Source organism: Trachinotus anak, unplaced genomic scaffold (genome assembly GCF_046630095.1).
Source record: "Trachinotus anak isolate AG129_WGS33_773 ecotype Australia unplaced genomic scaffold, CSIRO_AGI_Tana_v1 ptg000025l, whole genome shotgun sequence".
In the NCBI taxonomy this organism is placed as follows: Eukaryota; Metazoa; Chordata; class Actinopteri; order Carangiformes; family Carangidae; genus Trachinotus; species Trachinotus anak.
This window is the reverse complement of record NW_027273876.1, coordinates 21,550,464-21,573,054: the sequence shown is the minus strand read 5'-3', so window position 1 is coordinate 21,573,054 and position 22,591 is coordinate 21,550,464. Positions and strand designations below refer to the sequence as shown.

General features: G+C 41.0%; 1 protein-coding gene across 7 annotated transcripts in view; it reads left to right on the top strand.

The window, feature by feature from the left end:
• Positions 1-22,591, top strand: part of dnah9 (dynein, axonemal, heavy chain 9) — a 195,717-nt gene that overhangs the window by 1,210 nt on the left and 171,916 nt on the right. For 6 of the 7 annotated variants that reach the window (XR_011685190.1, XR_011685189.1, XR_011685187.1 and 3 more), the window contains exons 2-16: positions 235-431; positions 523-681; positions 1,642-1,772; positions 1,906-2,117; positions 4,895-5,128; positions 5,292-5,459; positions 5,921-6,037; positions 6,119-6,269; positions 7,525-7,639; positions 7,822-7,890; positions 11,394-11,520; positions 13,353-13,499; positions 16,078-16,186; positions 21,150-21,391; positions 21,491-21,626. Coding sequence is in view for 3 of the 7 variants with exons in the window: in XM_071463599.1 (XP_071319700.1) it covers positions 235-431; positions 523-681; positions 1,642-1,772; positions 1,906-2,117; positions 4,895-5,128; positions 5,292-5,459; positions 5,921-6,037; positions 6,119-6,269; positions 7,525-7,639; positions 7,822-7,890; positions 11,394-11,520; positions 13,353-13,499; positions 16,078-16,186; positions 21,150-21,391; positions 21,491-21,626 (2,314 nt within the window). In the remaining 4 variants the exon portion in view is untranslated. Of the gene's footprint in view, positions 1-234; positions 432-522; positions 682-1,641; positions 1,773-1,905; positions 2,118-4,894; positions 5,129-5,291; positions 5,460-5,920; positions 6,038-6,118; positions 6,270-7,524; positions 7,640-7,821; positions 7,891-11,393; positions 11,521-13,352; positions 13,500-14,431; positions 14,602-16,077; positions 16,187-21,149; positions 21,392-21,490; positions 21,627-22,591 lie in introns of those variants that run through there. The other variant, XM_071463600.1, reaches the window with a different exon arrangement.

The following is a 22,591-nucleotide window of genomic DNA, read 5'->3' as shown; positions in this document are numbered from 1 at the left end:
GGCTACAGCTTTAAAAGAAGTTTAACTCAGGGTGCTTCTAAAAGACGGATCTCAGGGTTCGGTATCAAAATCTACAATTAATTAAATGACCACAAACTGATTTCCATGAGCCCTCAGGACTGATATTACCTTTACCTGAGTAAAGGATCTGAATGTTTCACTTACATCAAAAGTTTACTCCAAAGCAAACATTTCTCTGTTCTGAAAAACTCTTATTTCCTTCCGCTCTCCCAGGTGGTGGCCCCGCTGCTCTCTAACAGCAGGAACCACACTGAATGGCCCAAAGTAGTGTCTCAGGACGTTAGGCGCCACGTCCACTCCCTCAAGACCAATGTGTTTGTGGTGTCGGGCCAAGTCCAAGGCAAGACTCTGCTGCCGCTCCCAGCGGGCTCCGAGAGAGTGGAGCAAGCCGCCCTGGAGACAGACAAAAGGTAACAAACAGCCCGGACAGAAAGGTTCATGTCAACGCATCATTTGTCCTGCTTGTACATTTTAAAGCGGTTAACTTATGAAACATCACAGGGGGGAAATGGTGGATACTGGCATCATTCACTCCTTGGAGTCAGCAGTGATTGAGTGGAGCCATCAGATCCGTGGCGTCCTGAAGAAAGACTCCTCCGAGGCCCTGCTGGAAGGAAAGAGCCCCACGCCTCACACAGAGCTGCTCTTCTGGAGGAACAGGTCAGCACCTCTGCTACTACAGATGCTAAGCTCCTGAGAAACACTGTTGTTGTTCCAGTGTTGTGACTGTGTGAAAATAACACACATCCCTGCAGGGCCTCAGAGTTGAATAGTTTTGTAAGTTTTTGCTGGTGCCACTAATGATTGGATTTTCAGAGCACCTGCGCTATACAGGGAATAAAAGTAATTTGAAGCCAAGTGCTCTCTTCTTCTTTTTTAATAAGTAGCAGAATTATTTCTTATGCAGCTAATATCCTCCACCATGTGTTTCTGCTTTGCATAAATGTGACACTTGTTTGCTCTCTATTTGTTTTCTGCTTGGAAAACAATATAATAGATAATAGAGGCATAATATAAAACATAAAGCAAAGTAAGCTTAATTAATTGTTTGGCCCCCAAAACTGTTGTTTTTGGCATTTATAGCTGTGATGCTATTGGTCACTTCCTGTTTACATAACTGATTGCTTATGATTGAACAGTGCTATAGATGTGCTTTAGTATCATTAGGCCTTGGCAGTATCCAAAATTTAATATCTTGATACAGTCCAGCACCAATATTTTATGTTTCAATTTGGGGTTTTTTAAAATAATACATTATTATATCATTGTACTCTACTGTTTTTTAATAAGATATAATTAGATTATTTTATTTTATAATTTACATCAGGTAAGCAGGGCAGATGTGCAAAACCGCCAAAAACCGAAAAATATTGCATATGTTGGGAAATATGGCCATGGTAATTAATAGTATTACTACCATCTTTATTAGCTAAGAAATTCTTTGAATTATGGTGCAACTCAATTAGAAAAAAATCCCCCGTTTAAAACCAGTTGGTAGTTCAAAATTCCTAAGAACTTAAGACATTTAAACTGAAAATTAGCAATAGATTTATGAATCCTGTGTTCTAATACAAATGTGACAGAACCCTCTTTGTCCTCCATCTTTTTTTCTACTTGAAGATATGCAGATCTGGAGTGTATCCACTCCCAGTTAAAATCCTCTAAGGTGCAGAAGATGGCGAAGCTGCTGGACGCTGTGGAGAGCAGTTATTTCCCTGCTTTTACGAACATACAACAGGACATTCTCGCAGGTATTTAATCTGTACACGTTACAATAGAGAAAAGTGTAATTAGACTTGTGTAGCATGTGTCTGGTTGAAGTGATTTTAGATGATTTATTATCATCTGCTTTTTCAAACCTTGTATTTCATCTTTTCTTTCCAGCCTTGGAGGAGGCGAGGGACATCTGCACCTACCTGAGGCCCCTGCAGCGCCTGTTCGAGGACATGGAGAGCGCTGAGTTTCCCGATGTCAGGGGTCAAATCGGCCCTTTGATGCACACAGTGTGCCTAGTGTGGGCCAACTCCAGATACTACAACACCCCAGCACGTCTCATTGTTCTGCTGCAGGAAACCTGCAACCTCCTCATACAGCAGGTGAGCAGCAGCAGTTTCTTTTCTCTGAGTCCAGTCCCAAGGGCCGGTTTTATTTAGGTTTTGTTGTTAAGTGCTTCCTACTGTGGTTTTTCTGAACTGCACTTGTCACCTGAGATCACCTGTCAGCACAAAGCAGGTGAGTGGTAGTTTCACTGTCTGTGGCTGGACCATGTTCCTTCTCTCAGCCATGAAGACTTTCACTGTTCATGCTATCAAATCTCTATTGTGCAGTTCCTTTGTGTTCAGTTCCCTGGAAACAAACCTCTGCTGGAAATGTAGAGTGACTCTTTGTTTTAGGAAATACTAATGAGCCAGCAGTGCTAGATTAACCCTCTAGAGGAGCCTGGGGCAAAACTGATCTGTGGGCCCTCTCCAAAGTCCCTCTCACTCTCTTTGGAGTGTGTGTGTGTGTGTGTGTGTGTATCCTGTGGTGTTCAAGTACTCATCAGGTACTCAGCAGACTACAAAGGGCAGTTTCAATTTACTTTGCCCAAAGCCCCAGAGACAAAGTCAGGATCCTTGCTGAAAATCCTTTCTGCCCAGGTTTATGTGTCAGTTTTTAAAATATTTGTCATATTCCCCCAATGTGAGATAATATCAGCTAAAATAATCAATGTATTAAATCTGGATTTTGACACAGGGGACCTAAACGCCACAGGGTCTCCAGATTAAATAAAAATGTGGTATAAACTATGAATCCCTGTGCGCTACAGCTCTGAACCCTCTGGTATCTACTCTGACTTGTTGTCATTCTGTGCGCTGCTCGTCATCTAATTCTACTGAAATTAAAGAAAACAATTTCTGCATCTCATGCACAGTGGATCAGGAATATCTCATTGTCTATGAGGTTAGGAAAAATTCAGCACACTGTGGGGTTCATCTGGCAAATTCTGTGATATTTTAGGTAGTCGGAGCTACATGAGAGGCCTTAGTACAAATGTAATTATAAGAAAAATAGATAGAACAGTATTGGCTAAATATTATATATCCCACCCTGTTAAGTTAAGTTAAGTTAAGTCAAGTCAAGTTTTATTTATAAAGCGCCAAATCATTCTCAGGGCACTTTCCAAATGGAGGAGGTTAGACCCTGAGAACAAGAACAGTATCTCCTGAACTTTATTTTTATTTATTTATTTCAACTTGTTTGTTTAGTGTGTGTGAGGACATGATTAGCTTAGCTTAGCCTGGACTGGATGTTGTGGTGTTATGGGTCGTTGCGTGCTGGAACTGTTCTTGGCTGGGTGCACGTACTCGTGTGGTTAATAGAAGATACACATAAACGTCTTCTATGCAGAGAAGGGTGTTATGGGTAGCTGCAGGTTGCAGAGGCAGGCACATGGATGTATTAAAAAGAACCAGATCCTGTATTCAAACATGGCACCCCATTTATTCCTATGAAAGTTGCTCACTGGGCGTGAAAAGCTCCATCATGTCTCTGGGGGAGTTTTTGGGCCCCTGCAGGATACACAGTAGAGCCCCTGTCCAGCCGAGCCTGTTGACAGCATGGAGGTTCGAGCTGGCTGACTTCCTGCTGGCTCCCTGCACACATGACTGGGATAAAATGATTTAATCATACGGCTCTTCTAGACATCCCAAATGCTACAGGACCCAGTGGATCAAATTGCAGCCTCATAATAAAAAAACTCATTTCATGGGGACTGTGATGCTCAGAAAAATGTATTAACCATTTTACGGCCGGTCCTTTTCCAGTGATTGGGTATAATAAAAATTCTTTTTGGACCAGTGTTTGCCCCATGATGAACGCTGAAGTTGCATTAAAATTGCTTCATAGCCCAACACCATTCCTGCCACACCAACCAAATCTCAACTACATGTCGTGCAGATCTTTTATTGGCTGATTAAACTCCTGTCACGAAAACATAGATAAACGTAAAACATATACAAGTGACCCCTGTACATTTGTGCCGCCTTATGGGCCTATGTGCAGGTACTTGAAATAGGGCTGCTCCATTATTATTATTATTATTATTATTATTATTATTATAATTACTAGTAGTAGTATTTTGATCCATATTGAGATCATGATTATTTAACTCATTGACTTTGGAAACACCCCACATTTATTGAACTTTAAAAATAACTTTGTCTTTTTTAACAGTGAACCTTCTTAAACTTTCTTGAAAACAAATTAAAAAAAATTTAAAAATGAGATAGATAGATAGATAGATAGATAGATAGATAGATAGATAGATAGATAGATAGATAGATAGATAGATAGATAGATAGATAGTTAAACAGGCCTGGTCTCTCCCGACTATAAATAGAAAGTCTATGAACCGGTTGCACACCAAAACGTAACTATGAGGGGGTGGTTTATGTAGGGCCAAAACCATAATTGAAAATAGAATTAGATTAATCACCCTGACTCCTCATCCAGAGGCGTCTTCCGTTCTAAAGAAACTTACTTAGTTAGAAGTTACTTAGTTACTGTTGACAGGACCCTTCAAGCTTCCACTCTACAGTGAGTAGCAGATCATTTTTGCAATGACAGGTTCTTGATTTCACACAGAGGTATCTTGCTGTGTCACTGACAGGTTTTATCAGCTTTAGCCAGCGAGCTAATTAATGCTCCATGAGTTGGTAAAATATTGAGCTGACTCGTCTTTAATATGTATTGGATGGAAGTCAACCACAGAGGTTGACTGTGGTTGACTAACTAATTGTCTGTCCACACAGAGTTAGTTGCATTATTAACTAAGCATTTAGCTGTGACTATAGCACTTGTGTATTGTAAACCTGTTATTTTGCAACACCAGGCCCAGTCGTATCTAGTTCCAGAGGAGGTTCTGAGAGGGGAGGTGTCAGAGAGTCTCCTGAAGGTACAGACAAGCCTGGAGATCCTGCAGCTCTTCAAGAGCACCTACGAGGACCGGAGGGCCAATCTGAGCCAGTACCAGAGGAACAGGAGCTTGGTTAGGCCTTGGGACTTTTCCCCACTTTTGGTCTTCTCTGGACTTGACCGCTTTATTAACAGAGTCAAGACCATTAAGGTGAGTATGGAAACACTATTAATGAATCAAAGGTGCCAAATGTCAGCATTTTTGTTATGTGGACTGAGATACTGAGGTGATACTTGTCTTATTTTGAAAAATGTTGACCTTTGATTGCAGTGATGCTGCGGTTGAGCTTGATGCCCTATCTGTCTCCCTGTAGGACGTCCTGTTAACAGCTGTGGACCTGTTGAAGCTTGAGAAATTGGAGATTGGAGGCATCAGAGGCCGAGCCCTCAGCCAGCAGGTCCAGCTGCTCCATCAAGAGTTTGTGGACACTTACAAAGTCTTCACAGAGAAACCCTACGACTGCTTGGACCTCAACAACAGGGTACAGATCAGCCTCACAGGGTGCACCAGGGCTTTGCTCCCCTGCCTGCTGGGAAAATAGGCTGTGATTTCGTAGAGCAACTTTAAAGATCAGTTTACAAAGGTTTTATGATTTACTAGAGACAGGCTACACTCTTAGTGTAATTTTTCCTCCTGAATACTTCTCAGTACTTGCTCTTTTTTCTCAGGTTGGCAGACACCACAAACACAGCCTGGTCACTCCAGCATTTGTGGAGCAAATTGTTTTTCTGCCAAACCCGTCTTTTCTCAGCGCTGTTTAGATGCTTAACCGAGATGTTTCTGAGTTATAGCAAGAAAAGCAATTTATTTTGCTTGTAAGACCCAGCCAGTGTTCCCCGCTGGACGGCTTTGAGTCAGTGAGATGTGAAAAGGAATATGCGTCCACTCAAACTGCTGTGTGGTGTTTTGGCTGTTGGTCTAGCTGAGCTCTCTGCCCTGCAGGAGTTTGATGAGGATGTGAGGGAGTTCAGACTGAAGGTGGATGACGCAGAGCGACGACTAGGAGCTGTTTTCTGTCAGGCCTTTGACGATGCCCCTGGACTGGACCACGCCTTCAAGGTCTGGGAGTTTAATCTCTCTGTTTCTCACAAACAGCCACAAACAGCTATCAGAGCCCTCTCACTTGTCTGATGTCTGCAGGTTCTGGATATGTTCGGCAGCTTGCTGGAGCGTCCCTTAGTGGCCGCTGTCGCTCTGGACCGGTACCCTCTCCTAGTCTCGGTGTTCGACAAGGAGCTGGACTCCTGTAAACTCCTCTACAACAAACACATCCAAACTGCAGAGGAGCTGGGTGAGATTCAGAACAAGTCCTGTCGTTCTACAATTTTCAATTCAGTCACATTACAGAGAGATGAGAGAGAAGTTTCTGCAGAATTATGGCTGTGACTGGGAGGTCAAACATCAATATAACATCACAATGTATCAAGTTAAAAACATTAATGTTTTATGTTAAATTTGCAGAGGCCTGGGTCAACTTAGTGTTCAAGGTGTAAAGAGTTGGTGCAGCCAAACACATTCTCACTCGGTACACATTTTGGTTTTGTTGGTCCAGGTTTTGAGATACCTGTCTGTGGGAGTTCTGGCTTCAAACACTATTTAAAAAAGCTATTTAAAAAACATTACACAGCAACACAGTATAACATTACTCTGAATAATCCATCTAACTGTTCCTATTTCATATTCACTATATAGTGCAATATATTTACCATTTATGCTCTGAACTGTAAAATGGACTCAAATGCTCTGATGAAGGCATAAACAAAAAAAACATGGAAATATGATTTTCTTCTACATCCAACAATGAGATTCATAAGATGCCTCAAGGACACTTGGAAAGGACTCACTGGTTGTTGTTGTATTAAATTCGGGAGGGTCTTGATTTTAAAGCTCCACACAGTCTAAAGGTAGATGTCCATGTGTTTGTGATCATAAAGCAGGTCTAGGTTCTATATTAATACTGTGAAAGTATCAAAGCCTCAGTCCACAGAGAAATGCACACAGCCTGTATTCAGAAACTGAGCCTTAAAACCAGCCGTCAGGACTTCTGCAACTTTGTGATGTCATAACAAAACAGTCACTGCTCTCAGCTACACCCCAAGCCCCGCCCACCTGGACCCACCATCCAACCTTGCAGGATTTGGTTTCTCTGAGTGTTTACCTGAAATTTGCTATAATTTTATATAAGTCAGCTCAGAGCCTCTCTTCTGATTGGCTGACTGACCTGTTGTTACCAGAGCTCCAGAGAGAACCTGAGAGAGGAGATGTAAAACTACACTGAGATGGTTTTTGGTTCTTAAAACCACAAATATATCTTCTGATGGAGATCAACACTTCAGATAAAACACTGGAGAAGTGAAAATATGGAGCTTTAAAAACTTCTTAATTAAAACTGGAACCAGAAAAGTCAACCTCTGTAAGGTTACTTGGGTATATTCTCCTCTGGTGCAGCATTAACTTGTCCATTATGTGTACAGTTCTTATCTCAGTCGTCACTGACTGTGTTAAATATCTGTATTATAATAAGTACTGATACTTGACCTCCTCAGGTTCGACTCCAGTGAATAAGAATATGCCTGCAGTAGCTGGGGGGCTGAGATGGGCCCAGGAGCTACAGCAGCGCATCCAGACCCCCTTCTCCAAATTCAGACACCTCTCCTACCCGTGAGTCTCCGCACGCAACCAACGCAACAGATTAAAAAAAATAATGTTGATGTGGTTGTGCATTTTTACAGTGGCTCTTTTGTAGCTGCTCTTTTGCATAACGTTTGAAAGGCCTCATCATCACTGGAAAGATACTGGGTATAAACTTTGCAGGGCTTTGTAAAGTCTTATCTTCTCTGCAGGTGCCTGGAGTCTGCAGAAGGAGCCAGGGTCATCCAGAAGTATGATGAGATGATGCAACTGTTGGACAGGTGTGTGTGGGTCTTATCTTCCTGTATTTCTCTATATGTCATCAGGCTTAGATCAGTGTGTTACTGAATAAAAGAACAGAGAGGAAGATTAAACAGAATAAACAGATTGGACCGTAAAGACCACAAGAGCCAGTCACAAGCATCAGATATTAGCTATGTCTCCTGTAATTTCACACCAGCACTGTTTTCATACTGAACATTTGTGATTGTGTTAGTTGAGTGGGTAACATTTATGAAGCAGCCCCTGAGGAGAAGCATGTAGACATGCAGCTCTGAGCGTGATTTATGTTCTCATTACTGCGGCGCTGCTCCACAGATTATTTCACAGGACTCCCATAATCCCATATGCTCTGTCGCTGCTCGCTGATGCCAAGTGAGAAATGGCCTTTTAGACCACATCCAGCATCAGAGGCTGAGAGATGAAGCATCCCACCGGGCAGGAAATGCTGTTTGTAGTCAAACTGAATTGTGTGAGAGTCAAAGAGAGAAAGAGAGAGCTGCTCTGTTTCTACACTGTTGAAGAAAAATCCTCACAGACGGATTATACACAATGAATAGAAAGAGTAGAGAACACATTTTACTTCATCTCAAGCCAACATCAGGGTTACAGCCTCATTTAAGGGGTAATGGAAGAACCATGTCATGACATGAGTCTCTGTCATTGCTAATTAAAATCAGGTTTTTAAAAGAATAAAACCTTTTCCAGTGGTGTAAAAGAAATTATAAAAAGGGGGTTAAAAACTGAAATCTAAAAAGAAAAAAACTTTGATAATTGTTTTAAGATGGGGCCATGACTGCAGTATAAAAACCTTCAAATTATAAAAAACAATAAAAGCAAACAGAAATACCAACAGAAACTCAGTTAAAGCCATTTCATAAAAATGAGTTTTATAAAAAAGAGGAAACTGAGTTAGCTTGTCTAATTCATGGCAAATGCCCTACAACCTTCTGTCTCAAGCTTTGCCCTCAGAACAAGAGCAACAGCTGATTTTCAGATCTAAGAGGGCCAGCAGGAATATATGAGGGTGAGGAGGTCAGTGATGTAAGATGGGGCCCGGTCGTTCAGTGGTGGTGCCAAGAGGCCAGAAATGCAGCTGGGAGAGAAAATCATCATCATCTTAAAATCATAAAATCAACTCTGAAACAGGAGTGATGTGGTCTCATCTCTGGTGAAACGCCTGGCAGCTGATTTCTGTGGTCTGCAGTCGATAACTCTACACACACACACACACACCCACACACCCACACACACAGTTATTTCTACAGTTTGTTTTAATATTCTGTTATGTGCAATATTTGCATTACTGCACAACACACTTTTTTCATCCTTATTTCTTAATGTCTGTGTCAAAGGAGCACAAGCAAAGAATTTCATTGTGGGGTTGACCCAATTAGGGCACATACCACATGGGTGCAAAAAGCCCTGTGGGTGGCAGGTCCCCAGTTTGACTCCTGTGTACTGCATGTCACTCCCCTACTCTCTCACCCCTTACTTCCTGTCTGTCTCTACTGTGACTGTCAAATACAGGCACAAAAATCCCCCAAAATCCCCTTAAAAAGAATGTAATTGTACTGTGTAACTGCCTGTTTGACTGTGCATAGAGACTTATCATAGAGAGTGGGTTCCAGCATTCTTAAAGTCACCAGGGACACAAGCAGACAACAGTGAACTGTTAAAACAGAAAATAAACAGAGCCCATGTTGTTCAACGTTAAAAGATGTGATGGTGGTTAAGAAATCAGCAGCACAACCAGATTTTCAAAATATAACAATAAACCCTGCATCTGCATCCTGAGTCCAGCCCCACACACCTCCACACCGGGGTAACCCTGGATGTTATCCTCCAGTGTTGGTTGACGACTGGGGAAATTTTCCAGTCAGACATGCTGTATGTGTGCTGGACTCAGGCCAAGGAACCAGGCCTGGACTGACCCAGAAGAAACACAAATATGTAACCCAGCTATCTGCCAGAATACTTCTGCTCATTAAAAAATGTCCAATGGTTTCAAATTACACCAAACATAAAAATAGAATCAGATGGAGACGGTCAGTTCTGAAGATCACCAGCGTCATCAGGATTCATCCTCTGGGGACCTGCTCTGTTCAAATTAAACGTTTCAGCAGAGGTCTAATTAGCCTAAAAACATCTGAGTGGGTGTGCAGGACCTTAAATTACTTCGTCATTTTTCAAGACAAAACAACAAAGATTCACTGAACATGAGAATTTTCTCCCTCTCTGTGTTATATACGATACTAAACTTAATATCTTTGGGTTTTGCACATAATGCACACATTTGGATTATAGCCCAAATGATTAATGTACTAATCAAAAAATAACAATTAATTCTCATGTAAGTAATCAGTAGGTGCAGCCCTAATATTGTTTTAGAGCGAAGATTAGGATGAGTGTTACAGGTTACAGGAAAAACTACAATGCAGTTTGCAGAGGAACCAAAGTTAGTGAATTAATTAGTCTAAGTCGTTGCAAGTATGGTAATGTAAAAGTGTATATGTGTGTGTGTGTGTGTGTGTGTTTTCGCAGTATAACCTGAAAAGTGTGTAGAGGTCTTTTGTGAATTCACTCACACACACACTCACGCACACACACACACACACACACACACACACACACACACACACAAACACACACACAGACATCTACCCATTCTTTATGCTTCACATGCTTATCACTCCTTCACTTTATGCCCCCCCCCCCGCACACCCCCCCCTCCCACCCCCACCTCCCCCCACCCAGAGTAATAGAATGATGAACAACACCAGTTCTTTGCCCTCAATTTACTCCAATCAGAAATTAGATCCCTTGTTATGCTGTAATAATCATCGCCGCTGCCTGAGAATAAATGTCATCGTTATTATACATATTCCAGTCAGGAACAGGGTGGGCTTCCTCACTCATTACCCCCACAGACAAAATGCAGTGTGATTTATGGCCATGACCGAGGCATTTGATTGCCTCTGCGTCTGCGGTGCCACTATCAGGAAATGAAGCTCAGCGCAGAAATCCAATAAGGAGCACACAGTGTGCACTGAAGTTCTCATCATAATCTTGGCTATTTACAGATTGATATAGCTGTACAGAGCCCTGACATATTGTCTGTTCCCAGTCTCCTGGAGATGAATCAGCGTTTATCCTCATATTACCCCCCCCACTCCGCAAACGCCTGTACACGCCGGTATGTAACCCTGTGCACTGCTACCTCTCCCTCTGCCCTTATTGTCTGCTTGATGTGGACGAGCACATCATGCCTCTCATTCTGTTTACAGCCTCGGAGAATTGGGAAAATGGCTCAATCATATGGCTTTTAGCTGCTCACTTGGTTGCTTGTGTTAATTTCCATGACATGAGCTGTTTTCACGCCTGTGGCCTTGTGTAATAAAAGCCCCAGGCCTTTTAATGGGAATATAAAACAACTGTTTTTCTTTGGTAATAACTTCTGTTTGATGGCGACTGCTGATTGTGTTGTTTGTGTTTGTTATTCCAGATACTCCGCCAGCCTGTATGAGATGTGGATGGAGACCGTGGGCGAGAGTTCGCAGTACAACCTGAGCCTGCCGTTAATCAGCAGGGACCCGGACACTCAGCTGATCTCAGTCAACTTTAACCCGCAGGTTCTTACAGTAGAAAAACTGATCTGAGACCAGCTGCTAGATGTCTCTCTGCTCATAAAGCTTGGACAAGGTCTGAGTGATATATTAGTTTGGTTCTACAGTTCAGACATTCAGAACATTCAATCTGAAATAAAATAATGGCTCCAAGTCTCAACTTTGATTTGAGCAGGTTTACATCTATATAGAAAGAACTGTGTGGGAGATACAGACCTGCCAACACAAAGAGTCTGAAGTTTAGTGGTGGAAGAGTAATTGGAGAGATACACACAAAGTCAAACTAAAATCGTCATATTTAATATTTTGTGGAAAATCCTTTCCAGTCAGTGACGACCTGAAGTCTTTTACCCACAGACATCAGCAGACTCTGTGTCTTCCCTGGTGATGCTCTCCCAGGCTTCACTGCAGCCTCATTCAGCTCCTGCTTGTTGTGGAGCCTCTCTACCTTTAGTCTGGTCTTCAGCAGGTGGACTCAGGTGAATTCTGACAGTCAGTGTATTCCACCACTTCACCCCGAAAAGCTCTTTGGTTGCTTTGGTCATATGTTGAGGAGCATTGTCCTGATGAATAATGAAGTGTTGACCAATACGTTTTGATGCGTTTGGCTGAATCTAAGCTCAGACTGCTCCTGTATGTCTCTGCATTCATCCCTTTGTTCTGTCAGCAGTGAGAGTATCAGTGGAGCCATAAAAGCCCAGGCTGGAACAGAACCAGCTCCATGTTTGACAGATGATGTGGTGGTTTTAGGTCATGAGCTTCAAGGTTGATTTTTTAGTCTATAGAACTTTATTCCAGAACTCTACTGTTTTCTTTTTTGTGTGTTTTTGTGAAGTGCAACCAGACCATTCTGTTTCTGAGGTTGACCATGGGTTTACATCTTGTGGTGAATCCTCTGAGGTTCTGGTCATGAAGTCTTCTCTTGATATTTGATAAGGAAACAGGCCAACCTACAGCCTGGAGAGTGTTCTTCACTAGCTGTTTGGCCATAAAAAGGTTTTTCTTCACCATGCAAATGATCCCGTGGCCGTCTTCTAGTTTACCTTCGCTCACCTGCTTTTTTTTTTTTTAGAATGAAACCAACTGTTTATTTTGGCAAACCAATGACCTTTGATAGCTTTATGATGGATTTTTGATTTGCTCATCCCTTTCACTTGCTTGGTCACCTCTTCACTCCTTATATTGACAGAGAAACTCCACCTCACAACTTACAAGGCAGCTCTGAACTTCCAATCTACTCTCAACTCCTTTGAGCTCTGTTGTGCATAAACTAATATTGAAACAACACATAGCTGCCCAAGAAACATTTGGCAGCCAAGTGTCAAATTGCTTTTGAACCCCTGCAATTTGGGCACAATGAATAACAAGCTCTATATCTCACACACAGTTCTTTCCATATTGATGTAAACCTAATCAAATTAAAGCTGAGAATTGGCATTTTAATGTATTATCCATTATTTTAGATATAATGCACTGAAGCTCAGAGACTTAGGAGCAGAAACTGTTTCACTATCTAAATACTTACCAACTTTATATCAAGCTGATTCCTTTCATTAAATATCTTCCAAATAAGTGTCACACACTCGCCTGCAGCTGCATGGATCCTTAAATAAAGTTGTGTTTTCTGTGCACATTCATCTTTTTAATTAGGTGGGATCAGTGTTTCAGTTTTTCATTTACAGGCAGTAATGTTGGGCCATGCTGCCCTTAAGAGTTGCTAACCAACCCCTCATTAATCTGAGATTCAGTGGAAAGTTTTCTACCACCAACACCAAAACTCTGGTACTCTATATTCAAGTTTTTTTGTGATGATAAAACGTGATCTTCCTCTTCCTCAGCTGGCTTCTGTGCTGAGGGAGGTGAGATACTTGGAGGCCAGACAGACTGAGGCCATCCCTGAAACTGCAGTGCAGATCTACACCACCAGGGGGCAGCTGTGGCAATATGTGGCCAACCTGGAGCTCACCGTGGGGGGATACAACAAGGTTGGTGCAGATTAGGCAACAGACAGTCAAGACAGTCAAGTATGGAGGACCAGAGATCAAATTCTAATATTTATTCATGAATTAATCAGTGCATTTCTAAATGGTTTGTTTAATGGCATTGTTATGCTGTTTTTTTAAAATCCATTTTTAAATCGTAGGTATTTATTGCTGGATTAATAGTTCATTTATAAGGAACTTTAATTAAGGAAATGCTTTATTACTTTTCCTGTGACATCACTGGCTCTCCGTAGAGAAGGCATTAAACGATAATTAAATTGTGACATCAGAGCATGGGGTGGATTCACAGTGGCAGTGTGAGGCTTTTTATCCATGTTAGCATCAGTGTAATAGGGGTGGCAACATCCATTAGTCAGTTCAATTAACTATGTAGGTCCTGCAGTCAATGTCAGAGGCAGTGGTTGTGGAGAAAATGTTAATGGAGGTTGCTTAGTGATACATACTAATACTTTCAGGCGTCTTTAAACAGCTGAATCAAAGCACTAAGTATCATACAGATATAATGCCTTTTCTCTATCTGTTTAGAGCTAAGGTTCAACAAATGTTTAGTGAGTGGAGACTGGTTTCATTTGCCTATGATTCAGACAAATACTAATAAATGAATTTGCAGCAGATTTGAAAGTTATTTTACAACCTCAATAACACCTCTCTCCCCATCCCCATAGACTCCCATGTTAAAATGTCCAAATTTACAGCAGAAATAAACATGTATACAGTCTGGTCCAAAAAACAGTATCTATAGCTAATTTCTGCTTTCATGACAAGTGAATGGGGCGCTTATGTATATATATATATATATATATATATATATATATATATATATATATATATATATATAAAACTCAGCTGTTTACATTTTGTTAAGTCTTAAAGATGTGACATTGAGGGCGTGGCCTCTTTGAGGGTGACGTCACAGTAAGGGAATGTGACCTCTCTGTTTGTACTGTTTGTATGTTGTTGAGGATTTTTGATTTTGATGTAAATATCCTGTAAAATAGGATTTTTGATGTAAATATCAGACAGTTAACTGAACAGAACAGAACAGAGCAGAACATGAAGAAGTCTGTGCTGCTGTTTTTTTGGGGTGAGAGAAATTCCAGTATCATTTTATTTATATGTTAGCACTAATTAGCTAATGTTAATGCTGCCCTTGCCATACCTGGCTTGTTAGCTTAGCTCGTCATTAAGCTAATTAGCCAGTAAATGAATTAGCCTTGGGTTAGCCTTCGAACAAGACACACAGCAGTGCTAACAATGCTAACGGGAGCATATGCTTAGGACAATTTAGCCGGGAGTTAGTATGGATGTATTATTATAAGACCATACATCCATGGGAGTTAGGTGAAGTTATGCGCTTCCAAGATGGCGACGGCGGAGCCGCTCTTCAGAAACCTGTGGGTGACCTCACAGAGGCAACGTTCGCGTCCATCTTTCAATATGGCAGACATTTACAGTAAATTGGCATTGATGTGTGGTTTTCCTCATCTAGAGAGGACATCTAGGAACAGATCACATGTTAATTCTGAAGTGTAAATGAATTCAGCAGGTCACAATTTAACCTGTCCTCTTCTGGTCACAGTGCCGGCTTTCCTTTAAATATCCCAAAATAAACGCTATGAATCACTATGACATTTGGTAAAAATACTTCTCTGCAGAGGCTGTAACTTTTTGATTTAGGCGACAGCTCAACATTAACATTTGTATTTCATACATATCAAATTACCTCAGCTAGTCTATCATTCTGACCTTTACTTAAATACCAGCTTGAGGACTAACGAGCACTTTTTGCCGTGTTAGTGGTGTGTAAGGAGCATTACATTCTGAATTTTCCCAAGGGATTACTCAAGTATTTTTTTTCTATCTGTCTGTTACAGATTTATAGGCCTGCTGGCACAGCTGTAGGCTCGTGGTCATGTTTACCTTTTTTTTTCTTTTGCTGCCTGATTTTGTTTTATAAATGGCAAAATCATGGTGTGGATCAGTTACATTTTACTGGACTGAACTCCTGTTAAACTGTACTCTTGCACACAGAAGGAAAAGCAAGCAGTCGTATTTTAATTTGACCCTTATCCACATGAGGATGTGTATTGTGTCTATGTATTCACTCAATCACTTAAATGAAAGAATTAGCACATAATAGATGCTTCTTCATAATTCTGTTTTGGGTTGTAATGGGAACTTGGCGTAGGTGCAAAATGGCAATTTCAGTAATGCAGCATAAAACAATATAAGAGCAATCACAGATGTAATTAACACAGTCACACAGAGGACAGCTCCAACAAAGCTCACCCACATGTATCACAGCTGCCTCACTCAGATGATTACATTTTAAAAAATACATCATTGCTTCAGGTAGCTAAAAGCTCAAGTTCAATTAAGTCATAGCAACATGGACGGCTCCTATAATGAGGGTGACACCCCATCTTGATGCTCTGGGCTTCTGTGTGGCCTTTCACTGGCAGTTATATTAAAATGATATTTCTGTACACACTTAATGGGGGCTGGAAATCACATCACATCTCTGTTTTCTTTTTCTCTCTCTCTCACTGCCTGGCTGCAGGTGATGCACTCTGTGCTCGATGTGGAGCGTCCTCTGATCCAGGGCCAGCTCAGGGACATCAACACACAGCTCAAAAAGGCAGAGGAGAGTCTGAACTGGAACAGCCAAGGTCTGGACACTCACTCATACTGACAGATGTAGTTCTGGAGAGATGACGTGTTAATTTTTTTTTAAATTTACCGTTATGGATGGGTTTTATTCATGTTACAGAAAACATTTTTCTCACCTACCTCTAGTTGAATGTAGTTCAAATGCAGATAGTTTTAGTCTTATGTGTGAAATGTGATTCTGTGAGGTGTCTGCCTGCACCACAATACAATGGAGGGGAGTGAATTTCACATGTAGTGCTTTAAAAAATGACATTTAAACAACTCAGCAACGACATGTTTGCCCAGAAACGATCCACAGACTCACTGAAGAAATGGTAAAGAAAGAACCAATGACTATATAGTCCCCAGGCACATTTAACAAGATGCTTTCTTATCATTTTTTTATGGTGTGTTATGTGGAATTGTCAAGTTTTTCTTGACAGAGAGAATTAACTGGGCACACAACATAGGTTTGATTTTTAGTTCAGTGTGAGATTTCGGCTGCTGATAGCACCCCTGCTGCACTAGATGGATGTTTTTTATGTGATCAGGCTGGGTATGCTTTCTTTTATTCACATTGGGATGTAGTGCAGTAAAAGTGAGGCTTATCTTGTCTCGCTACTGATTAGGAGACTGCTGCTGTGCAACGGCCTTATTTATGTACTTGCATTAATTCACTGCGATAAAGAGCAGCTATAGCAACATGAAGGAGGTCTGCAGTAGTACCAGTATTTTTCTTTAAATTCCATCATCCACCAATATTACATTATATTTTCTGAATTTTGTTTGACTGTGAATTCAACTTGTGAAATTTTCAATAACTACTTTTTCATTGTTCACAAATTCAGAGTGTTAAAAAATTAAATTCCTGTATATTCAATCTCAAAATTCAAATTAAAAATTCAGATTCAGCATCTGAAATACCAAGATTTGTTGCCATATTCAACATTTTGAGGAATATGCTAATATTCACTTTCTTTCCTAGAGTTACATGAGAAATAGATTTTGATATTAGTGCAGAGGCATGACACATAGGCCCTGTTCAGACCTGCAGCCGTCTTCAGTGATATGATCACCAGTGGTCAGCTCTAAGTAAGTCTGTTCACATCTGGAAATACGATATGTCTCTGCATGTGTCTCGAGTGACCACTGATCGGATCTCACTTCCCCGCTTTATATGCAAATAAACACGTATGCATTGTTTTTATCCAACCCGCCAGACGGATCTGTTGTCAATGTGTGTGTTTGTGTATGAGAGACAGAGAGAGAGTGGGGCAATGAGGGGTTGAGCGAATCATTGCTCCATTCACAATTAGGTTTTATCCATTTGAAATAGTAAAATATTTTCGGTTCATTATGAAACTGTTTTGGGACTAATCAGACTGTATCAGAGAACGTCAGTACAGGAGGCGGTCCTTCAGTGTGGTTACATGTGGCCCAGACCACCTCCCAATGTGGTCTGAGTGATCGGATCTCAGATGTGTCCTTAATGTGTCTTGGGTGCGTTCACACTTGAACTTAGAGCTATTCACTTGTGATCGGATCAGCTGAGATGGATGTTAATACCAGGTCTGGAGGCAGTGAAAAAACACCTATTAACCTCTCTTCATCTCACTAACTCATGAACACACATTATATCCTGTTTGCTTAATCCATTCACAAACAGAAATTGTTTGTTGTTTCACTGGTGTTAGTATCACTACCAGTTGGTATTATTCCCTTGTTATCTTAGTTAGGTTGAAAATGTTGGTTACCTCTGGCTGGACAAATAAACTGATAACATTTCTGTTTATGTTTGGATTAAACATAAAAGGTGTAGTTATATTTTTTGAACTGTAAACCTCTGCTTCCATTCTTTAGACTAGATCAGGGGTCGTCAACCTCAAACACTCAAAGAGCCATTTGGACCCGTTTCCCACAGAAAAGAAAACACCGGGAGCCACAAAACCCTTTTGACATCTAAAATGAAGATAACACTGCATATATCGTTTTTTACCTTTATGCTATGTATAAAAAAACTATAGTGTGTTGCATTTATGAAATCAATGAACTGCTACAGAGAAAACAAAATTTTATTTCTGATTGCAACAAAAACATTTTGAACTCCGAAAAAAAAGACGCTGGGTTGAAGGTTACTTTCAAATAAAATACTCAGTGTCTATTTGAGTCCTCCTCGTCAGCAGTGAAAGCAAATTAATCTGCCCATGTAGCATTAAACATTCTGTTTTCTTCAAAAACTTTTCTTTTCTTGGATTCATCCATGGTTGACCTACCGGGGTGCGAAAAGCTCAATAAATCGCGTGCTGGCGGGTGTCCCACATCGGCGGTTGTGATGCATATTTTGAGAGACAAAAAATTAAACACGTTTTATTTTAATGTAACAAGATCGCCATAATCTTCAAATTTAGAATAACATTTAAAATACTAACGAACTAAAATAAAATAAATTTAAATTAAATACTCATTCTTTATTTTCCAAAGCCACAGGGAGCCGCAGCAGAGGGATGAAAGAGCCATATTTGGCTCCGGAGCTGCGGGTTGCCGACCCCTGGACTAGATCAACCATGTCCTGACTGCAGATCTCTACTTAAAACACAGACATGAGATTGATATTAATCTTCTCACCTCACTTTCCAAATAAACTAAATGGTTTCCTAAACTAATACTTAAAGTGGCGATCCACACTATAGGTTAGTTGTGTTTCTCTTTGTTGACATCTTAAATTCTAAGATGACATTTATTTTCCTCATTGTGCTGTTGAAGTCTGCCACTGCCCTGCCTACTCACACCAAATGTTATTGCTGTGTTATGCAGCATAATCTAATTCCAGAGATATTTGTTTAAGAAAGAGCAGCAAATGTAAAAACTAATACTGTACTTCTATATTGTTGCTATTGGATGACAAACAGCTACACGTCAGTCACACAGATATTTATTTGTATGAAAAGTGGGTGATTATTATAGGAATATTCCTGATGTTTCACTACATCCTAGTCATGTCTGTGGCAGAACAGGCTGCTGACAGATGTAAAATGAACACAGAGACTCTGCATTTTGAAAAACGTAAAAATAAATAAGAGTCATGTGTTCAATCATTGATAAGCTCTGACTGACACGGTGCTGACAGCCATGTTGATTCTCAGAGGAACAGAGCTGTTTATTGTATGAGCTGATGCTGCTGTCTGTACAGGAGCACATCTGCTTTGTGCTCTGTGTGTGTGTGTGTGTGTGTGTGTCAAGCCAATAGTTGTCTTTATATAAATTCTTAGTGTGCCATGTTGGGTCCTTTAATTTGAGTGAACTGAGACTGGAAAGTCCCTGAAAAGTCCTTGAATTTGATGGTTAAGAAGGTGTGGGAACCCTGGACTATTTTCTCTGTAGTATGTCGTCTGACCCTGAGAAGCAAAACATGATTTAGGACGTTTTCAGTAGTGCATAACTGTTCCTGTTTTCAGGCATGGGAACCACCAGTTGGACAGGCACCATGGAGAAAGAAGAAATATTTGTAATAATTTCTGATGCCCAGTCTGTTAAAAATCAGTCACACAGATGGTGATGTGTCTCATTGTTAAATAACACCCCCACTCACACCCTGATGCTGAGACTAGTCTGTGGGCAGACCGTATTGGGGGCTGATGCTACTCTTTGTCCTAACATCAAGTGAAATTGCTGTCTTCACCTTTTCTTGTGACCCACATGGCTCATATTCTCACGCCACCCTGGTCAGACTCATAACTGCTGAAGGTTTTGGAAGTCTTTAAACTTTCTGTTTGGTATTGCTACAGGGGTGAGGCATAAATTGTCACCACAGGAGTGAACACACTCCACTTCTGTACTGGTTGAACAGTGTAAATAAGTCCAAATAAAGAGCAACAGCTACTGATTCCCATTAGCAGCAACAAGAAGAATTAATGAAACATTAAATCAATAAAGGCTCATTTACTTAAGCTACATGAGCTCTAAACAAATCATCAGAGTCTTATTAAAGCTACCATGTTAAACAGTTAACAGTGTTAGCTTTTGTAAACCAGATAATAAAACAAACAATTACAGAGGTTTGGTAGAGCACTTACATAATGCTGCATGCACATGCACAACAGGCAGTAACAGTCCTTAAACAGGCAGCTCCTGGAGGTACACTTCCTGGAAAAGTTCCAGCCTGGTTGGTTGTCTCTGATGTGGAATTATGATTGATAGGTTTAGAGGCCAGAGAAATATATGAGTCTTTTCTTACAACTGTGAGGCATTGAACTTGGCACCATATTTATGCTCTGAATAAATTGTACAGTCGTCTGCATTTTTGGGCCCATGGAGTTTGTCCTTCTCTGACCGGCTGAGAGCAGCAGACTTCATTTGGCCGTGCCTCTGAATTCCTATTCCTAAGTTTTTCTTTTATTAGATGTAATGGAAAAAAATCTGGTATTAAAAGAGTCATTTTAGGATGTTTGTGACACTCAGAAAGATGTTCTCATCTTTCACAGATAGAATTATTGGAGAGAAATGGAGGAACATAATGATATTATTAGGGGCAATGTGGCCATGATGCCAAAATCACCTCACAGCCCAGAGCTGTTCCTGGGGCTTGGTGCAGATGTGTCCTAAGCAGATGCGCATCCAATTTCTTTCTGCTTCTATTTTGGTGACATTTTGCAGGTGGACCACAGTTTTACAGGTTGAAAGCCTTCGTGTTTGTAGAGAGTGAAGAGAGTCTGTTTAAATGGATATTATTCAAAGTAGGAAACCAAAAGCTGTGAAGCGGGTTTTGTTTACTTAATGGAGACCTCAGTTGTCAAACATGTCTTAATTGCTTTGCTAATTGTAATGCAGGCTAATTGTGCACTCCAGGTGGTATAACGTAGGAAAAAATAAAATGCGTTGCACCTTTCCTGTCTGTCAGTCGCACACTCTCATCCTAGGTTTATTTATTCTTTTATTTTCTGCCCTTTTGACCATACTTCTCCGTCATCCCCTCCCCTCCTCCAGGTGTTTGGCAGTACATCCAGGAGCTGCGAGACTCTGTCTGTGACCTGGAGAACCGACTCCAGAGAACCAAAGACAACGTGGAGCAGATCCAGAGCTGCATGAGGTCCTGGGTCAGCCCTGTTTTTGACAGGAAGGAGGGGAAAAAAGATGCACTGCTCAGTCTGGAGGACAGGGCCGAGAGGCTGGACAGGTTTTACAGTCTGATCCGGTCCTCGGGAGAAAAGATCCACTTCCTGCTTAAGGTAGATAAAAGATTTTTTCCTGTGTCAAAGTCAGTGATTTCTGATTTGCTTTGTAAATGTGATGATTCAGCGTCAGTGTTATTCTTTGTCACATCTCAGACCAACTTGGAGCTGTTCCAAGCCGAGCTGTCCTCTGAGGAGTGGAGGGCTTATGTGGAGTACGTCGACGACATGATTATAGATGGGTTCTTCAACAGCATAGAGTGCTCTCTCAAGTTCTTTCTGGATAACACAGGTAGGACATTCATGAACAATCACATCACAAACAGAAACACTCATACTTACTATGTGTAGTGCTGTGGTGATGCTGGTGGTGTTACCACTGTTACCTCAATGCCAAAATGTTCCCGCCAGCTGTAAATGTAATAAACACTCCTCAGCTACTCTGACTCCACTGTAAAAGTAAAAAACATAATCTCCAGCCCGTGTCCGACTTGGACACCTTCTGAGCAACACGTCTTCAGGGCTTTTGAAGTCAATTGGGTGTCCGCCTGTATTGGCTGTGGACATGAAATAGTTTTGGACTTGCTTGCTGGCATGAGTTTTGTCGACCACTTTAGATGAACTGGGATGTTGTTCAAGATGTGGTGGATTGTTGCCAGGCTGCTACTGTGTCCACTTGTTCTTCTTCTCCTTGTTTGTTTCACTTCTACTTCATCGTCCCCTCCTTCCTATCTCTGTCATTCTCCTAGTGTCGGTTCAGGAAGCTGTTTGAAGATGAACCGACAAACCCCTGTGATAAGAGCAGAATAAAGCATAAGAAACATTATCATGTGAAAGATTTCACAAGATCTTTTGTCCTTCTTAGAGAAATTTAAGGCTGCACAAATTATGATTAATGTATAGGTAATGTATTTAATGTGATGAAGCTACAGAGCTCTTTGGAGCCTAGTTTTCAGTGCCAAAGCTCTGATAAACCCACTGTACACCACCTGCTTTGCACCAAACAACAGAGAGGCTAAGTTAGCAATTAGTTGGTGAAGTTAGTGTAGCATTTAGCTGCCTAAAAAGATATTTTACCCGGTACCAAACCAGAGCTAATGAGAGAGGGAATATTTGATTTTTGATTCATCATGTGGACATAAACCTGACTCTAAATGACAGCTTATATTGCTCTGTGTCTGGTGGACATGCTAACATGTCAGACATAATAACTTTATAAGGGAATAATATGATTATGTTGTGTTTAAATTAGGGCTG